Source organism: Triticum urartu, chromosome 6A (assembly GCF_056163025.1).
Source record: "Triticum urartu cultivar PI428250 chromosome 6A, HENAU_Tu73, whole genome shotgun sequence".
NCBI classification, from domain to species: domain Eukaryota; kingdom Viridiplantae; phylum Streptophyta; class Magnoliopsida; order Poales; family Poaceae; genus Triticum; species Triticum urartu.
Window position 1 is genome coordinate 604,666,142 of NC_141878.1, and position 18,531 is coordinate 604,684,672.

General features: G+C 48.3%; 3 protein-coding genes, 1 long non-coding RNA gene and 2 pseudogenes across 5 annotated transcripts; 2 read left to right on the plus strand and 4 right to left on the minus strand.

Moving 5' to 3' along the window:
• Positions 1-152: 152 nt before the first annotated feature.
• Positions 153-2,963, minus strand: LOC147967200 (uncharacterized). Its single transcript, XM_087529337.1, has one exon. The coding sequence runs from the start codon at positions 2,277-2,279 to the stop codon at positions 462-464; it is 1,818 nt and encodes a 605-aa protein (XP_087385463.1). The 5' UTR covers positions 2,280-2,963; the 3' UTR covers positions 153-461.
• Positions 2,964-3,018: 55 nt separating this feature from the next.
• LOC147967201 (sucrose synthase 7-like) lies at positions 3,019-7,402 on the plus strand. The gene is made up of 15 exons (XM_087529336.1): positions 3,019-3,725; positions 3,829-4,021; positions 4,117-4,235; positions 4,321-4,537; positions 4,633-4,728; positions 4,813-4,989; positions 5,085-5,201; positions 5,297-5,463; positions 5,542-5,766; positions 5,870-6,191; positions 6,265-6,509; positions 6,632-6,770; positions 6,857-6,948; positions 7,037-7,060; positions 7,161-7,402. Exons 1-15 carry the CDS (start codon positions 3,325-3,327, stop codon positions 7,222-7,224), a joined length of 2,598 nt encoding a protein of 865 aa, XP_087385462.1. The 5' UTR covers positions 3,019-3,324; the 3' UTR covers positions 7,225-7,402.
• LOC147967202 (uncharacterized) lies at positions 4,061-6,019 on the minus strand. Its single transcript, XR_015609167.1, has 6 exons — positions 5,942-6,019; positions 5,553-5,731; positions 5,375-5,442; positions 5,065-5,259; positions 4,285-4,971; positions 4,061-4,197 (listed from the first exon to the last, which is right to left on the minus strand). It is a non-coding gene; the product is annotated as an uncharacterized LOC147967202 (long non-coding RNA).
• Positions 7,403-7,634: 232 nt separating the features above from the next.
• On the minus strand, positions 7,635-14,294 carry LOC147967203 (protein argonaute 1C-like). Of its 2 annotated transcripts, none has more exons than XM_087529334.1 (23): positions 14,137-14,294; positions 13,337-13,804; positions 13,004-13,212; positions 12,763-12,912; positions 12,539-12,672; positions 12,268-12,377; positions 12,040-12,146; positions 11,804-11,942; positions 11,594-11,710; positions 11,380-11,487; positions 11,104-11,175; positions 10,240-10,362; positions 9,908-10,073; positions 9,671-9,792; positions 9,454-9,591; positions 9,202-9,344; positions 9,065-9,127; positions 8,924-8,987; positions 8,705-8,840; positions 8,503-8,576; positions 8,319-8,413; positions 8,217-8,248; positions 7,635-8,098 (listed from the first exon to the last, which is right to left on the minus strand). In XM_087529334.1, exons 2-23 carry the CDS (start codon positions 13,769-13,771, stop codon positions 7,881-7,883), a joined length of 2,955 nt encoding a protein of 984 aa, XP_087385460.1. In that variant the 5' UTR covers positions 13,772-13,804; positions 14,137-14,294; the 3' UTR covers positions 7,635-7,880. The 2 variants fall into 2 exon arrangements, with proteins under 2 accessions (XP_087385460.1, XP_087385461.1); XM_087529335.1 differs by having other exon boundaries at positions 13,337-13,796; positions 14,137-14,271.
• A 1,436-nt stretch (positions 14,295-15,730) lies between these two features.
• Positions 15,731-16,393, plus strand: LOC125530747 (uncharacterized; annotated as a pseudogene).
• LOC147967204 (uncharacterized) lies at positions 16,120-17,973 on the minus strand (annotated as a pseudogene).
• Between the last annotated feature and the right edge of the window lie 558 nt (positions 17,974-18,531).

An 18,531-nucleotide genomic window follows, 5' to 3' on the forward strand; every position in this document is an offset into this window, starting at 1 on the left:
CTCCGTTCACAAATATAAGATGTTCTAACTTTTTTCGAGAATCATATGTATATAGACACATTTTATTTCATTTTCACGCATCTTAGTCCGCATGAACAGCATATCGAAATATCCATAACATCTTATATTTATTTTTTCGAAACGGAGGCAAAAGAATTACCTCATCGATTAATTAAGAAGAAGAGAATTGCCCAGTTAATTTACGAAAAACCGGGCTAAAACCAATACAATCAGATTATAATTGGACTACTCACCAATCATGAGACCCCATGAGTACACCTGCAACCCGCCAAACCCTCCCAACATACTACAAACGTAACTCCTGACGCTTGTACACCACAATCGAACCCGACAAGAACATCTCAACAAAAGATAGTGTACCACACCAAAACCACAATGACGACCCAACCCATGAGGACAAGCCGATCGTGAGGATGAGCCGAGGGACCGAGAATCATCCACTAAGCAGCTGCGGGCGCCTTACATATGACGCCACTCTTCTTGCTTTTGCACCTTAGTGACTTCTCCTGCACTAAACCGGTCCGAGGGCAATCATTCGCCTTCTTGCATTTGCCCTTGAATGTCGATCCCGTCAGGAGGCAAGCAATCGCCCTTCCAGTTCCAGGACTAATAGCCTCCACACTAGCGAGCAAGTCACAAAGCTCTTTTGCAAAGAGAGCACTCGAATTATCCATCGGCGGGGGTGGAACGGGTGCCAAAATCACATGTGAGCGCCCAGGCGAGTTCACCTCACTCTGCTCACATGTCAAGGTTGAATCATGTCCCTCACTCGTGGTTGCTTGCGTGTCCACCATCATTTGCTCCATTGATAGGGGAAAATCAGAGCTCGCACATACCACTTGAAGCTTGGGCATCACCTGCAGCACCGGAGGCACAACCACGGCAATGGTTCCGCCCTCAACGGTAGACAACACAATGGGCAAGGCAGACGAAGGTGACGAGTTGTCCACAGCTCTAGGGGAGAAACAACCATAGAGCTCCGCAACACTGTTCTCCACTGAGCCATCAACATCGACCTCACTAGGAGGACGTGGCATTGGAGCGGATTGCAACACAGCCGGGACAAAAGAGAGCTTTCCCAGAGCAGCCTCTGCTCGCTCCAGAAAGCTCCCAACGCGCACCAGGAGCTCTGCCTGCGCTGCTATAGTGGACCGGAGCAGTACATCGGATGGGGTTGCCGACTCAACGTGAACGGAAACGACCGATGCCCAGGACCTGCGGTGAAGCACCTTGGAGGGGAGCTGGGATTCCATCGGACCCTCACAAGTAGCTAGAGCTGCACAATGCTCGCTGCTGAGGCGAGACCGTGGCGGCATGGCAAGGCATGCAAGTGAGCTGAATGGACGCGAAGCATTGCGACACCCACGCGCCCAATGGCCGTTCTCCAAACAGCGGGAGCACCTCAAGGGATCTCTGCAAACAGCCGCACGATGCCCAGGAACAAGACATCTGCAACACCTACCAAAGAGCCAAGCCGGAATGGGACGAGGGGGCAATGCCGGAGTTGGTGAGGCTGGACAGCACCGACCGCGCCGAGGCAGCACCTCTTGCCATCCTTCACTCGCCTCTGTCTCGTGCATCACACAGGGCTCAGTCGTCGGAGCTGCCGGGACAGAGCTTTTGGCAGCCGGTGGTGTCAACGGGGCCAACTCCTCTTCCTCATCCTCGACATCCTCGTCAGCGAGGGGAGCCCAAGACACAGGCCGCCCCATGTCTAAGGCGACGGTTGCCATATCTGAAGGACATGGTGCGCACTGGAGCAGAGGTGAGTCGAGCTCCAGATGGAGACGGGCCACTGCCGGGGACGCGCCGGAGACGGGTGCTGTCGGGGACGAGTCGGTGACGAGTGCTACCGGAGACGACGGTGGAAGGACGGAGGCCGCACCAGCTGTAGCAGGAGCGGAGGTCTCTGTCGAAGTCGATGTCATCGCCTCCTTCTCAAGGAGCGTATGTGCCACCCTTCGCCCTTGGACGGCTGGGTCGGAGCGGCGGGAGGCGAGGGCGGCCGCGGCGAGAGCGGACGCGGGAGCTGGAGCGGTGGGCGGCGGGGAGCCGGCGCTCGGCCCGGCAGGAGTGGTCGCCGCCGTCGCGACCGACGCGGATGCGGGCCGAGGTCGTGGGTCGGTGCGGCGGGAGGCGAGGGTAGCCGCGGGAGCTGGAGCAGTGGGCGGCGGTGAGCCGGCGCTCGGCACGGCAGGAGTGGCCGCCACCGTCGCGACCGATGCAGATGCGGGCCGAGGTCGAGGATGAGCAGCCATGGCGCCACCCGCGAGGAGAAACACGTGAGCTGCGAAAGGGCGTGGAGAGGATGCCGGATCTGGGTCGGGCAGGTGCAGGGGAGGCCGGAGACGGGAGATCAAGGCGGCGCCGCCGCCGGCGCAGGCGGGTTCGCGAGAGCCATGAGCGCGCACCCTCTCACCAGCTCAGCGTCATCTTATATTTATGAACAATGGGAGTAATTAAAGCTGTCTATTTACAGATAAAAGGGGGGATAACATGCTTTTTTTATATAAACGATGCTAATTATCTGTTTCCAGGAGTTTGTAGACATTTTTGAAGATATAATGACAATATAAATGCAAAGGATGTATATTTCACTACAGAAATACACGGAATACTAAGATTTAGAAGGAGAAAAAAAATCAGGACTCTTGACATGGTGAACTTTTTCAGTGCACGAGTGCATATAATACAAGACTCTTCTTGCCTGTAAAGGTAGAAACCCAAAAGGCTAGGCTAGGCTAGGCTAGGTAAAAGGTAACCATGCATCTTAGCTTACGTACTTTTGTATGCCAGCACGCCAAAGCAAGCCTCAAACTGACTGAGAGGGAACAAATATTCTCCTTCTTTCTTGCTAAGTTTACACCCAGATAAGATTCAACTGAACATGAAGATGAACATATTCCCACATGAAATTCAGTTTTGCATTTACAAAGAGTTCATATATATATATATATATATATATATATATATATATATATATATATATATATATATATATATATATATTTAATTGTTTTTATTTATTTTTGCCAAACGATTAATTAAATTAAATCTCACGTAGTATAATTAACAAGGGAAGCAAAATGCCTTGCTTAAATGTCACCCAACTTTCTTCTTTGCTTTGCTTCCTCTCCTGCCTTTCATTTTCCTCTTGTGAAAGAGACAGACAAAGACAGAGGAGAGCATAATTAGTTAACTTGCTTCCATCTTCCTCCCCTTGCCTATTAACTTGCCTTGCCATCACATAACACCACCACCAAGATACATCATCCAGGCTTCCATCTCCACCGCGGCGCAGCCATGGCCTCCTCCTCCTCCTACATGCCCCTCAAGAGGTCCGACAGCGTCGCCGACATGATGCCCGAGGCGCTGCGCCAGAGCCGCTACCAGATGAAGAGGTGCTTCCAGAGGTATGTCTCCAAGGGCCAGAGGCTGATGAAGAACCAGCAGCTGATGGAGGAGCTGGAGGCGTCGGCGGGCGACGACAAGCCCGAGAAAGCCAGGCTCGCCGAGGGCTTCCTCGGCTACGTCATCTGCTCCACGCAGGAGGCCGTCGTGCTCCCTCCCCTCGTCGCCTTCGCCGTCCGGACCAACCCCGGCGTCTGGGAGTTCATCAGGGTGCACTCCGGGGACCTCTCCGTCGAGGAGATCACGCCATCCGCTTACCTCAAGTGCAAGGAGACCCTCTACGACGAAAAATGGTACTGCATCATCAATTCATTTGTACATACATACAAGAAAGAAACCTGATGAGCCAAAAATTAGAACCCAGGCTTGATTACCTGCTGTTGCTGTTTTCTTCAGGGCGCGCGATGACAACTCGCTGGAGGTCGATTTCGGCGCGCTGGACCTCTCCACGCCTCACCTGACGCTGCCATCCTCCATCGGGAATGGGATGCAGTTCGTCTCCCGGTTCATGTCCTCGAAGCTGAGCGGCAAGCCGGAGAGCATGAAGCCGCTGCTAGACTACCTGCTCGCACTGAACTACCGCGGCGAGGTAAGCAGCTAAGCATGCATGTTGACTGATCGTTCCATTCGGCATGGTCAGTGTCGATGGTAGAATGAGCTCGGCCTCTCCTCACTATCATGCAGAAACTGATGATCAGCGACACCCTCGACACAGCCGACAAGCTTCAGACGGCATTGCTTCTCGCAGAGGTCTTCGTCGCCGGCCTGGAGAAAAGCACACCTTACCAGCAGTTTGAACAAAGGTAAATGACAGATCACTCTGTAACCAGACATCTACAAACATATTTGTACCTGACCGATCGACGATATGGTCGCCGGCCGTTGCAGGTTTCAGGAGTGGGGTTTGGAGAAGGGGTGGGGTGACACTGCCGAAACATGCAGAGAAACACTCAACTTCCTCTCTGAAGTGCTCCAGGCGCCGGATCCTATCAACATGGAGAAGTTCTTCAGCAGGGTGCCGTCGGTGTTCAACATCGTCATCTTCTCCATCCACGGTTACTTTGGTCAAGAGAAGGTCCTTGGGTTGCCAGATACCGGCGGTCAGGTACGATGATCCTTATATCACACTGGTAGATAACCCTGAATCCACAATTATCAATGCTTGAAACAGAAGCCAACAAATCATTATTTTCTTGACAGGTGGTTTACATCCTAGACCAAGTTAGAGCTCTTGAAGAGGAACTTCTGCAAAGAATCAAGCGGCAGGGCCTGAATGTTACCCCGAAGATTCTTGTGGTAAACTTCGATCGCCTTCATTAAACTACCATGACCTAACACTGTCAGGAGGAAGCTTCTGACAGCTGCTCGAACATCTTGCAGTTAACAAGACTCATACCGGACGCAAAGGGAACCAAGTGCAACGTTGAGCTTGAACCGGTAGAGCACACAAAGCATTCGAGCATCCTCCGTGTGCCATTCAAGACTGATGATGGGAAAGATCTTCACCAGTGGGTCTCCCGGTTTGACATTTATCCTTACCTGGAGAGATATGCCCAGGTATGTTCAGCTAGGAATTTTCCTAGGTATTGGCAACACCTTGTGAATGAACTGAATGTGACACTGATAACAAACCTTTATCGTGGTGGTTTCAGGATTCTTCTGTCAGGATTCTTGACATTCTGGAGGGGAAACCAGACATGGTCATCGGCAATTACACTGATGGCAATCTAGTAGCATCCCTCTTGTCGAGCAAACTCGGGGTCACCCAGGTGAAAATGAGCCATCAAAATGGAAACCTGAAACCTGTTCTTGTGTCACCATCCAAATCTGACATCACGTTACCGAAAAATTCATCAACTGACAGGGAACGATCGCACATGCTCTTGAGAAGACAAAGTACGAGGATTCGGATGTCAAGTGGAGAGAAATGGATCACAAGTACCATTTCTCCTGCCAATTTACTGCCGACATGATCGCCATGAACACTAGCGACTTCATCATCGCTAGCACCTACCAAGAAATAGCAGGAAGGTCAGTCACTCCGTAAACTAAAAGCATTCTCTCAGCAATGTCGCGCAACTGATCCCAGGATTCCCTGACAAAATGCAGCAAAGACAAACCAGGCCAGTATGAGAGCCACTACGCCTTCACAATGCCAGGGCTGTGTCGCTACGCCACAGGCGTCAACGTCTTCAATCCCAAGTTCAACATCGCCGCCCCAGGCGCTGATCAATCTGTTTACTTCCCCTTCACGCAAAAGCAGGCACGGCTGACAGACCTGCACCCCCAAATCGAGGAGCTACTCTACAGCAAGGAGGACAATGATGAGCACTTGTAAGTATATATATGTACATATTCCTTGGTAATAGCCTTTTTTATTTACCATTTGACAAACATTAATTGCTAATAACTCTGAACTGTGATATGATTGAACCAGAGGGTACCTAGGGGACAGAAGCAAGCCAATCATTTTCTCGATGGCAAGGCTCGACAAGGTGAAGAACATTACTGGGCTGGTCGAGTGGTATGGTGAGAACAAGAAGCTCAGGGACCTTGTCAACCTGGTCATCGTTGGGGGGCTCCTGGAACCTTCACAGTCAAACGACAGAGAAGAGATCGAGGAGATCAACAAGATGCACAGCTTGATGGACAAGTACCAGCTCAAGGGACAGATCCGCTGGATCAAAGCACAGACCGAGCGCGTGCGCAACGGCGAGCTGTACCGTTGCATTGCAGACACCAGGGGCGCCTTCGTTCAGGTAAAAAAAAAACTCAAATACAGTTAAGCATGAAACTCAAGCACTGACTATGTGACTGAATCGTGTCTTTCAGCCTGCACTCTACGAGGCATTTGGACTGACGGTCATCAAGGCGATGAACTGTGGGCTGCCAACCTTTGCAACAAATCAAGGAGGACCCGCAGAAATCATCGTCAATGAGGTTTCGGGTTTCCACATCAACCCACTCAACGGCAAGGAGGCAAGCGACAAGATAGCAGCCTTCTTTCAGAAATGCAAGGAGGACCCCACCTACTGGAACAAGATGTCCACTGCTGGACTCCAGCGCATCTATGAGTGGTACCAAGGATCTTCTAAAACCTAAATTTATACAGTCATTATCCTAAAATCGAGTGCACTTACTAACACGTTGTGCTTTCTCTTTGCAAACTAATTTAACAATGCCTTGTCTATGATTGTAGTTACACGTGGCAGATTTACGCAACTAAAGTTCTGAACATGGGGTCGATGTACGGCTTCTGGAGGACTCTGAACAAGGAAGAGAGACAGGCCAAACAGCTCTACCTACAGATGTTCTACAACCTTCAGTTCAGGCAGCTGGTGAGTTGAGAAGAACCAGTGCAACACCAACACAAACAGAACCCAAACCAATTTTCACTGATGTCATCTGTTACTACTGTTTTCAGGTGAAGACTGTTCCGAAGGTGGGCGAGCAACCCGCACAGCCTGCGACGGGAAGCACGGCGCCCGCTAGGATTGCGCCGAGGCCAAGAGAAAGGCAAGTGTGCCCGCTGTTACGAAATTTACTGAAGAGACCGCGGGGGAGCAGCTAACTGACCTGACCGTTTGTTGTTTCGACTCTTCAGAAGGCCGCAGACGAGGATTCAGAGGTGAGAATTGCCATCAATCATCAAGCTGCAAAACAGCAAAAGAAGCATCAGCTCACATTTGCATAAAACTGATTAATATTTGAATAATGTGTTTGTGCAGGATCGCGACCAACTTATTCGGCCCAGTGCTCCCAGCCTCCAACTTCTCCCAGGATGCAGCCTGAAGTGAAGACCAAACACCATAAACCAGAACTGTGCTTGCTTGAGTGAGAAGTGTGTTGCACCCTGTTCCTGTGTGTGTGCCATTGATTTGGAAAGTTCCAATGAAACTGGAACTGTCCATGATGATTGTGAGGGTAATGCAAAGTGTGAAGAAAAGGGGAAATGTGAGCCCTGCACTCATTATGAGTGAAGCAACAGCAACAAATACTGATAACTTATCAGTGATAACACAACAACATAAAGCAAGTATCACCATTGACAGCAGAGCAGAACTAGGAAAGCTCAAAAACGGCTACAGAAACTAACTTGCAAACTTACACTTGACAGTTGACACCTCTCCACCGCACATTCATCCTCGACGTCGCCAAGATAGAGCCAAGTGATTTTAGTAAAGCATCAAAAAGAAGAAGAATAACAGCGCAAGCTGTGGCTTGAATGCTCGGGTTTTCAAGCTCCAGGCCCTTAAAAAGTACTCAAGATTCAACATTTACAACATAACAAAGTACACACATAGATGGTACTTAAGCAAACATAGACCAGCATAGTACGGCGCACGAGACAGCGGCTGGCGGATTATTACTACTTTCTTCACATAATTACAATGACAAGGGGCGACACGCCGACTTAAGGAGCATTTTAAGCTCCGCCTTCATGGGCTTCAGCAGTAGAACATGACGTTCTTCACATTGTCCTTCAGAGCTGGAAGGGGCTTAACAGCTGCACCGCCGGGGGCCCGAGTACCACGTGACGCCGACGAGCCGGACGTCGGTCCACGCCCACCGGGCCCACTTGCCATAGAGCCACTGTCGGAGCTCTCTGGCTCCATGTAGAAACGGGCACGGAAGGCGGCCAGATGAGCATAGTATGCAGGTGGAACTGCAGTGGAACAATTCAGGAAAGATGGCTTCAGTAAGGAGACAAAGAGGTAGAAATATTTTTCACCGAAACAAGGCAGTGGAACTTTGAGAGTGATCCCTGGAAGAAGGTGACTTACCAATCGACACCGAACGAGTGCACCTTGCGTAGCTGCAGAAGTGACGCAAGTTAGAAACTAATTTTCAGTAAAAAAAAATCACTGAAGGATAGGGGGGCTCACGTGTAGCAGAGGTTGTTGGTAAGCGTCTGCAGTCCGTCAGCCGTGAAGTTGTTCTCGTCCCACAAGACATGATAATGAGCGGGACGGCTGGTGCCCTAGAAGAGACAAGAGGATATTATATAGATTGTTTGTCGGATCATTAGATCACAAGATGAGATGTAAGCAAATTCTGTCTGGTGATTACCTTGATGCCAGCATGGCTGCACAAGTAGAAGTCAAATTCAGTCGGATGACAGATCTTCGTGTCCACCACAGTACCTTCAGATGTAGAGCATGGGGGGAAGGAAGGAAGCCCATTTTGAGACGAGTCAGCAGCAGCAGAGTACATTGGCGAAACTATATATAGTAGCAATGTGTGGTATGAGTTGTTTAGAAAATGTATGCACCTGGGAGTATGTTCCCACTCCTGTCCATCGAGTTCTTATCATTGTGATTGTGCGCAAATAGTCTCGTGTGGTGGCGTTTCTGAACCACGATGAAAGTCACCTGTGGTTGGTAGTTTGCCTCCAGGGAAGCACAGGCCTGGGTCACACACAATGAGATTAGGATCTAATGGAAGCATCTGAATACGGATAAATAAAGAACTGGATAAAGTAGGTATTTACTTTTCGGATCGCATTGAGTTCAAACAACAGAACTTGGTAAAACTGACCCTCGCTAACGCCATCCCTGATAAAGGTATATGAGACAGGGCATTAGTGAAAGCAGACAGCACAAGACCTGGTGTTCTCTGATTGGGCACAAACCTGTAAAATATTATCCGCTGGGGCTTCTCACCGGTTGATTTTTTAAATGATATAAGTAGCTCCCTGCATTATTGTAGTGTAATGAATTGTTAGCAATGTTCATATCAAAGAACTATTAAAATAGACGAGCAGTGTACCTAATCATGCCACTACTGACTGGTCCTTTCTGTGGATCTTGCCGGACCTTGTACAAATCCTCTATCAGCTCTTGCCGGTGCGCCTGAGCAGAAACTAACCCCGCGTACCTCGTAACCTCGGGCCAATCTTGGGAGGCTACAACCTACAAGACAGCACACAGTGACTGATCAGCAGAGTACCAAACCCCTCTTGCCAAAAAAAAGTCAAATACTCGAGAACAGGTAGTCAGGTACTAATATTTTTCAACTTACAGCAGCAATTGAGGGACTGCTGTCCTCGCCAGGATGTGGATGGGTCACATCAGCACCAAATATGATTGTAGGTCTATCGGTGACCAGAGGAATACGCCTCGACAATGCATCCACCAGCACAGTGTTCCTGCCCCCCACCTTACAAAGAGAAAACAGGATAAGGAACATGGAACAAAGATGTAAATTGTGAAGAAAAGCAGCATCAGGGCACACTAACCTTGACATTTATCTTCAGTGCAATATTTGCATAAATTTGCTTGTTCAATTTGAACACCTGCTTCGTACAACAGCATTGCGAAACTATTCCGAGATCTATTTCGCACACGCGCTTCAGATCACCTAGCATCAGATAAAGAAACAAGTAATTGTAACAACGAACATCATGAATGTGCACCACAATAGTGAGAATTCAACAATAAACAGTAAACTTAGGAAGGTTGCATTTGTCAGATACCATAAAGTGAGCCATTGTTATCAGGAAGGATTCCAATAAGCAAATCAAGCTCCCGGCGCTGCGGTCCAAGAATGTTCATTGCCTCATGGTACTGAGCTTTGAGAGCTCGCTCCACTTGATCCGGACGTGCACTCATGGGTGGAAGAACAGGCTCCAGAGCAAAGTCCTATCATGATGATGCATGATACTGTTACTGCTGCAGAAGAATAGACGAGACTCAAGTACAAAAGATTACGATTCATGTTGATGCTTTTATATCTATGGATCTTGGTATGATTCCTTCATGCTGATATGCACATTAATTTTGCAGGAAGCATGCCAAGAATACTTGCCATTCCCGAGTCTTGGCACATCTGAGCAAGTTGATGGCAGAAATCACGAGCAAGCTTGTCCGGCACGTTACGGGCGAAATTGACGCACATCCAGCTTTTGACTTTGCCACCATTGACCATTTTCTGGTTAAGAAAAATGAAAAGGGACATTAGAGATTTATGGAGAATAAACAAATATATACGTCTATTTGGTTAATGAAACTTGGTCAGTGCTGAAAATCAATTGACTTTCAGGAAAAAAACCAGACATCGACTGATTGATGGTGGACATAAACTCAAATAGAAATAACTGCCAGTTATAGAATACTATTTTTCCAATACTTGTTTGTCTTGTATTGTGCTCTTCAACAGACAAGGCATGCGTGCACATTCTCCTGACTTGCGTTTTGTAAGGCTAAGATGGAACAAAAGCAAGACACAGGTAGATCAAAACCAGGAGCAGTTGCGGTCAAACTTTCTAGCTGGAATGCTACTTATCATGCAGCTTGCCAACATCACAAAAGATGCAGCGTGAAGGGTGTGAGTGACTCATAGGAGCTGTTGACATGCACAGTTGTGTTTCTGCAGCAAGTTGCTTGCGATCAACTTGGCTAAGAGCATCAACTTTGCTAAGTCCGGCTGTAGATGCTCTAAGAGTTATTTATTCAATCTTTGCTAGTTGTTCGTCGGGCACAAAGTCTAACTAGCAAGTTATTTGTTTCAATCTTCAGTTGGTTCCCCTTTCGGTTATTTCCATCTATCAGAGATGAGGCTACTTTAGAGTAGAGTCAGCAAATAAATAAATAGATAAAAGAAAAGATAGCCTTTGTTCCCGAAACAAAAGATGAGTGAACTTTGTGAACAGAAGAATATTTATGTGATTACCTTGTTCATCATATTCCACTGACCAACTCTAGGTATACAATCCTTTTCTCTACCAGTCTCGTTGTACTTAAGCTGCATCAAGAGAAAAGGTGACATAAAGCATGCGTGTAAAGTCAAAAGTTTACAGGGAAAGGAGCTCAAGGCATCACTTTCTGTACAGCCAATGAGCCAAAGAGAGGATGCCTCGTTCACTTAGCGCAACTGCACTGCTGGGAGATACCAAGGGGTACGATGGCGAAATAGCGATTAAAATTCACAATAAGTGGGACGGCCTACCCGTGGGGCCGGTAAAATCCGTGCGTCTACTGATGCCAGACGATCGCTGATCTTGATGCCGAACTCTTTCGCATAAGGATCCTCCTGATAAGCATTGTGTTTGACCATCTGTGTTTCCGAAACACAAAAAGAGAGAGGCAATAGTTATACTGAAGTTGCACAGACAACTGTACGTAGAAACACATCAGACATGAAAAAGCAAGAAATTTCATGCCTGGGTTATATCACGCTCCCGATCACGCGGGTACTGACATGTCTCATCCAAGAGAGCTCTTATCTGATTCTGATTTAATCTCTTGGAGTACCTCTGTCCCTCCACTATTTTGCAGACCTGAACAAGCTCAACTCTGGTCAGAACATATCCAAATGAAAATGGTTTGAATATTTGGTGCAAACATTTAATTGCTTTGGGCACTTGGCTCACCTCCATAGGCAAGTAATTTGGACGCTGCTGATTGCCAACTTGGAGGCAAGGAAGGTACGTGTGCTGGATCGCAAAGCCGTATGTCTCCTGAAAGTATTGTACGACTGACTTTACTGTACCCCCTTCATCAACAGGAAAACTGCGGCATGAAGAAAAACAGATCATTTTCAGAGAATATAGCAAGCAGGGTTCATTTGGTAAATGCTTTCTGAAAACATCATAACAAACTTGCATACGTTAGCTCTCGAGTTGCCTGAGTTGTCAGACCAGATATCCGGTACTTCCTTCGCATGTTGCCACGATGAGTAACTTCCACCTTTACTCCTCTCAGCGCCTTCTTGATCTATGGTATCAACAAGAGCACAGAAATAAGTTTTGGAACAGTAGGCATTAAGCATATTTTAGCTCAAGAAACCCACATTTTATTTGCTCTTGTAATAGGAAATTTAGTTTAGTAAGAAGACCTTGACACGTTCGGCGTCTGAGAGGGGTCTCGAATGGATGTCAGAACGCAGCAGCTGCGCGGCGTAATCTATTACAGGCAATGGCTCAATGAAAGCTGTCGCTGACATATCTGCAAAAGCACAAGAGGAAAAATGAGGAGAAATAAATACATTTTCTCTCAAATGGAACAGACAAAGCCGGATTAGTAATTCATGCAGAACATAATATGACAAGAAGATTCCAGTGGTGAGATTCTTTCATGTGACAGAGAAGAGGACGGAGAGAGTTTACCGATATTGAGTGACAGGCCCATCTGAGTAGGCCGAATGCTCTGGTAAAACCCGCGCCAGCTCTCTAATCCGTCGCCGAGGGGCTGCCTCCTGCCCAGGTCGGGCGAAAAGAAGGACCGTCCAAATGGCGCATATCTGTCAGAAAAACTAATTAGAAAACTTATCGATATTCATTTCTTAAATGGCATCTGTCGAATATCAGTAGCGTGTGTGCATCACTGCTACCTTGCAGAGGGCAGCTCCCGCAGCACAATGTCAAGAACCTGCAACGCCTCCTGAGGAGCTTCCGCATGCCTCCCGGCCAGAAACATCCCGAGGCGATGGAGGTCGGCTCGTGCGGCAAACTTAATCACCACCTTGAAATTCCTCTGTCGCCTGAATCAAATGGAAGAAGAAAATACATACAGAAACACTGAGCACATACAGACCAGGGGACAAAATAAATATGGACTGTGAAATGGTCGACCTCTGGGCGCCAGAGCCATCGTCGTCGTCAAGCAGAGTGATCTGGAACTCCTTGGAAGCGAACGGCAACGGGCCCGCCGTGTAGAGGCTCTTCCTGCCGTCGTACGCCGGCAGCCTCCCGCCGAGGTAGGCCGCCCTGTGCAGGCTCACCAGCTCGTTGATGACCGCCCGGTTGACGACGCGCGAGGTGACCTCCGGGGTGATCGAAACCTGCGGTTGAAATTCAGTTAACTAGTTTTGGCAGGACAGTAACAAAAAATAAAAGTACCTAGATCACAAGTCACAAGGATAATATTATTGTAAATAAATAAAATCAAGAGAGCAGCAGACGCACATCGTAGTGGTGGAGGTCCTTGTCCGGCAGCTGTGCCATGAAATGGTTGGCCTTGACCAGGCACCTGGTGCCGGCGCTGCCCTTGCCCGGCCGCAGCGGGAACCGGATAGCCTTGCTCGACGCCGGGATCGCGGCCTCGGCCTGCGTGGGCGAAGTTTCTTCCATTGCTTGGCGCAGCTCGGGAGCCAGGCGGCCCAACGGCCCTGCGGCGGGAGCGGACGAGGGACCGGCGCCACGGGCAGCACGGCCCCTGCCTCTGCCGAAGGCCGCATCGTGTCTTGGCTGCTGCGGCGGGGCGCCGGTGAATCCCTGGTTGCCGCGCCCTCCCCCTTGCGGCTGCTGCTGCTGAGGGAATGGGCCTCCGGGGCGCGGGCCCTCGGCGGCGGCGGCAGGGGGAGGATACTGCTGCTGCGGCCTTCCCCTCCGTGACCCCATGGATTCCGGCGAATCGAATCGGGGACTGCAAGTCTGCAAAAGATGGATGAATAGATTAGAGTACAACTTATGTGATGTCCACACTGGAAAAGTAGGCTATCATAAATGTGACGGAGTCGGAGTAAAACAAACTTGAGAGAATCAATCATCCAATCCGTACTACTGATCATGGATCGATCCTAATAGCAAGTAATAGAGTGTTGATGGAAACCAAGCAAGGAACAAGATAAGATACTAAGATGAAATTGTTTGTCGGAAAACCAAACAAACAAAAAGGAAGAAGATTGGATTGATGGCATGCTCTGGAGGCAGTAGAAAGAAGGAAAGAAAGAAAGAAAGAAAGAAAGACAGGATTGGATGATTACCTTCCGATTGCGATTGCTTTGCTCGGAGTCGGATGAACTCTCTCGTGGAAAGAAAGAAAGAAAGAGGAAAGTAGAAGTGGAAGTGGAAGTGGGGAAGGAGGACTGACTCAAGAAAGACTCAGACTCAGAGAAAGAGAGACTGAGTGGAGTGGAGCGTGTGGCCCACATCGCACTCTCTCGTGCCTCCTTCCTTCCACTGCACTGCATGATGTGATGGGATAGAGTCCGCTGACATGTTGCGCACGTGTCAACTCCTCCCTCCACCGTCCCTTCCCTTCCCTCCAGCCTGGCATCCATATCCCTACATTTCACCACTCTATTAGAGCATCTCTAGTGGATGGTGTATATGGAGGTGGATGCTAAATATACACGATCAAAATCAAAAAAGCTTCCCCAGTGAATCGTGTATCAGGTGGTGCACCTATACACGTCGCTCCCACGAGCGTACCTGGCGTGGGACTAAAGACGACCGAGCCACGCTCGTGGCCTCGCGCTCCCGCTCCCACGACCGAAAAAAGCCTCCCGCTTCCGCTCCCGTTCCTCTCCGGCCACCTCCCCAAGGTCGCCGTCGCCCCTCTCCGGCCGCCGCCCAAGGTCACCGTCGCGTCTCCTCTCCGGCCGCTGCCCAAGGTAACCATTTTTTCCTTTCTCGCGAGCGGGAGCAGAGGGGCGGCGGCAGCACGCCCTGCAGCCCGATCTGGCGGCGGCGCCGGTGCCGGCGCGCGCCCTGGTGAGAATAGAGGGCGGGGACGGGGGGCTGGGCGACGAGTGGGGCTGGGCGGCGGAGCGGTGGGGGGGAGGAGGGAGACGCAGGGGCGGCGGCTGGGGACGGGGGGCTGGGCGGCGGAGCGGTGGGGGGGAGGGGGGAGATGCAGGGGCGGCAGCTGGGGACGAGGGGCTGGGCGACGGAGCTGTGCAGGGACGGGGGGCTGGGCCGACGCAGGGGCGGTGGAGGGGAGGGGGGAGATGCAGGGGCGGTGGGGGGGAGGGGGGAGATGCAGGGACGAGCCGGGCGGTGGTGGGGACGAGCGGGGCGCCGTGGGGAGATGCAGGGACGAGCGGCGCCGGGAGGAGATGCAGGGGAGATGCATAGCTCTTTGGAAGGAGAAGAAAATAATTTTTGCTTATCAATTTGATGCCAGATTGTGGTCTAAAATAGCTGTGCATTGGTTGCTTGCAGATGGATACTGACCAAAGCTTCTTGGACATCCTTGATTTTGGTTACACGCAAACACAACTAGAAAGTCCAATTGAAGAGCAGGCAACTCCATCAACTCAGCATCGTTCTGCAATAACAGAGAAAGGAAAATCCAACAAAGGCAAAAATTGGTCTAGTGATGAGGACAAGGTTCTCATAGCAGTATGGGCAAATACAAGTTTGGATATTGTTGGGACAGATCAAAACCGGGATGCTTATTGGGATAGAATTTCAGAGTACTACAACACACACAAGGAATCATCATGGCCGGAGCGTAATGCTAATGCAATCAATTGCCGTTACACAATGATTAACAGAGAGACCTTTAAATTTTGTGGTTGCCTTCAGCAGATTTTAAATAGGCAAGAAAGTGGAAGGACTATACAAGAAAAAGGTATGCGCCTTTCTTGTAATTCTATATGTGATGTGCAATATTCTATATGTGTTGTGCTTATTTTAACAACATATTTATATGTGCAGACAAACGATGCACACATTTTGTTCAAGGAAATGGATCTTAAAAAAAAGAAGCCTTTCACACTGATGCATTGCTATATAGAGTTTTTGAAGTATCCAAAGTGGCAGACAAGAGAAGTTGAAACTTCTCTTAAGAAACAAAAGAAGACCATTGATGCAAGTCCGGGCACAGCCACCAATGATCCGGCTGATGCATCCTCGGTACGTACTGATGCTACCTCGATACACACTGATGCTCTTGAACATGAGAAAAGACCTGATGGTGTGAAGAGGGACAAGAGAGGTAAAGCTGATGACAGTGCTTGTAAGCTGTCATTAGAAACTGTGTGGGCAGCAAAGCTAGAGAAGGATGAGATCAAAGAGGCGGCAAGAAATGCTCGCTATGCACAACAATTGGAATTGCGAAAAGAGGAGATTGCACTCAAAAAGAATGAGGATGCACGAAACGAGAGGGAGGATGCACGGAGACAGTTTGAATTAGATGAGAGGATCATGCTCATCGACACAAGTGGTATGACTGATGTTCAAAAGCAGTTCTAGCAAGCTAAGCAGAAGGAGATCCTTGCTCGCGGCCTAGGGTAATGTGAGCTATATGTTGTAGTTGTAAGAACTATTTACTGCTTTCTGCTAGTTGAGGACATGGATTACATCACTCATTGCATAAAAATTTTTATTGATAGCTGCATTACAAAGACATGGATTACTCGTTTCCAAACTTTTGCCACACATGGTCAATTAGATCAAGTTTAAGCTGGTCATGTTCATCGAAATTTCTAATCCGATGAGTCATCTGAATAAAAGAGCTCAGTTCTTCCGCATGAGTACGAGAGACTGTGACTCTTTCTCCCATTGCCTCAAAAGTGCAGCTTTGCCGACCAGTTTGTCGCTCCTCTTCAACTATCATATTGTGCATTATGACACAAGCTTTCATGACATCAGTGATTTCTTTACGTTTCCATCCTTTAGCAGGTCCACGAACAACGGCAAAACGGGATTGCAGAACTCCAAAGGCTCGTTCCACATCTTTCCTAGCCCCCTCTTGCTTCTTGGCAAAAGTTTTATGCTTTCTGCTAGTTGGAGCTGGTATGCTCTTCACAAATGTTGCCCACCGTGGATAGATACCATCTGCAAGGTAATACCCCATTGTGTACTGATGGCCATTGATACTATAATTCACTGGAGGAGTTTGGCCTTCGGCTAGCTTTGTAAAAACAGGAGAACGTTGAAGAACATTTATATCATTCAGAGACCCTAGTAAACCAAAATAAGCATGCCAAATCCAAAGATCTTGTGAAGCAACTGCTTCCAAGATCATAGTGGGCTCGCTCACATGGCCTTTAAACATGCCATGCCATTTTTTGGGGCAATTTTTCCACCCCCAGTGCATGCAATCTATGCTCCCTAACATACCGGGAAATCCTCTTTCCTCCCCTATTGCAAGTAACCTAGCAATGTCTTCTTCATTTGGAGATCTCAGGTACTTTTCCCAAAAACTTCACAAATTTTGATCACAAATTTCTTGCAAGACTCTAAATTAGTAGACTCAGCGGACCGGATGTACTCATCAACATAATCAGCTGCTACTCCATATGTTAGTATCCGCATCGCCGCGGTCATCTTTTGCAAAGGATGTAACCCAAGAGCTCCAGAAGCACTTCTTTTTTGCGTAAAATAATCATCATAGTCATGCTCAAGTATACCATTAGCTATGCGGTTGAACAAAGTACGCAACATCCTAAATCTGTGCATAAAAATTAAATGAGACAGGGAAATGAAAAAAGGACCAAAGCAGAGAAGTGTACTAATTACGAACCTTCGTCGAAACAAATGTTCGGGAAAGCGAGGAACTTCTTTGAAGTAGTCGTCCCACAGAAGAAGAAATCCGGCATCTCTTCCTCGATCGATTGACTGACGTCCATGCTTGGAACCGCCATGGCGTCGAGCGTTCTTCCTCTCTTCCTCCTCGCGCTCGGCGAATGCTGCAAGTATGAGTTCATCGTCGCCAGATGAAGATGACGAAGAACTCATGTCCCAAGTGGATGTGTTCATTGTGTTGCGTGAGAAACGATAGAAAAATCTAGGTGAGGAGAGAAGTGTGCTGGAAGAGGTGGTAGGAGTGGTTTATATAGATCGGAAATATGGCCGTTGGAAATATAGCCGTTTGAAAAATATAGCCGTTGGAATATACACGTCCTAATTTACACGTTCCACTGAAAAGCTGGGAGGTGTATAATTTAGCAAGGTGTATATGGACGTGTATATGAAGATATACACGTCCAAATTTACACGTTCCACTAGAGATGCTCTTAATGTCGCCCTTGGACTGAACTGGACTGGAGTGGACGCCCACGTGTCGGCACCTATCTTTTCTTTTTAATACCAATAATTCTACTCATTTGTATTTTCAATTTTATTTGTCATATTATTCCAAATCTCATAGCAACATATTCCCGCAACAACGTGCGGGGTTTCATCTAGTAACTAGTATTAATAATTGTTGGCCCATACGCATAACACGGGTCCACCAAAAGCACGCACGGACTGCAAAACTATATCTCGCATTAAGCAAGACAGAAGTATCTCCGGCCATCAAATTCCACAGTAAAGGGCTGGTCTGTTAGCGCACATTTAAAGGAAAAGCAAAGCAAATGAGAGATAGGACCAAATGTAATCAAATACATTATTTTATAAAATATTTAACATTTTTTAAATTCTTTATT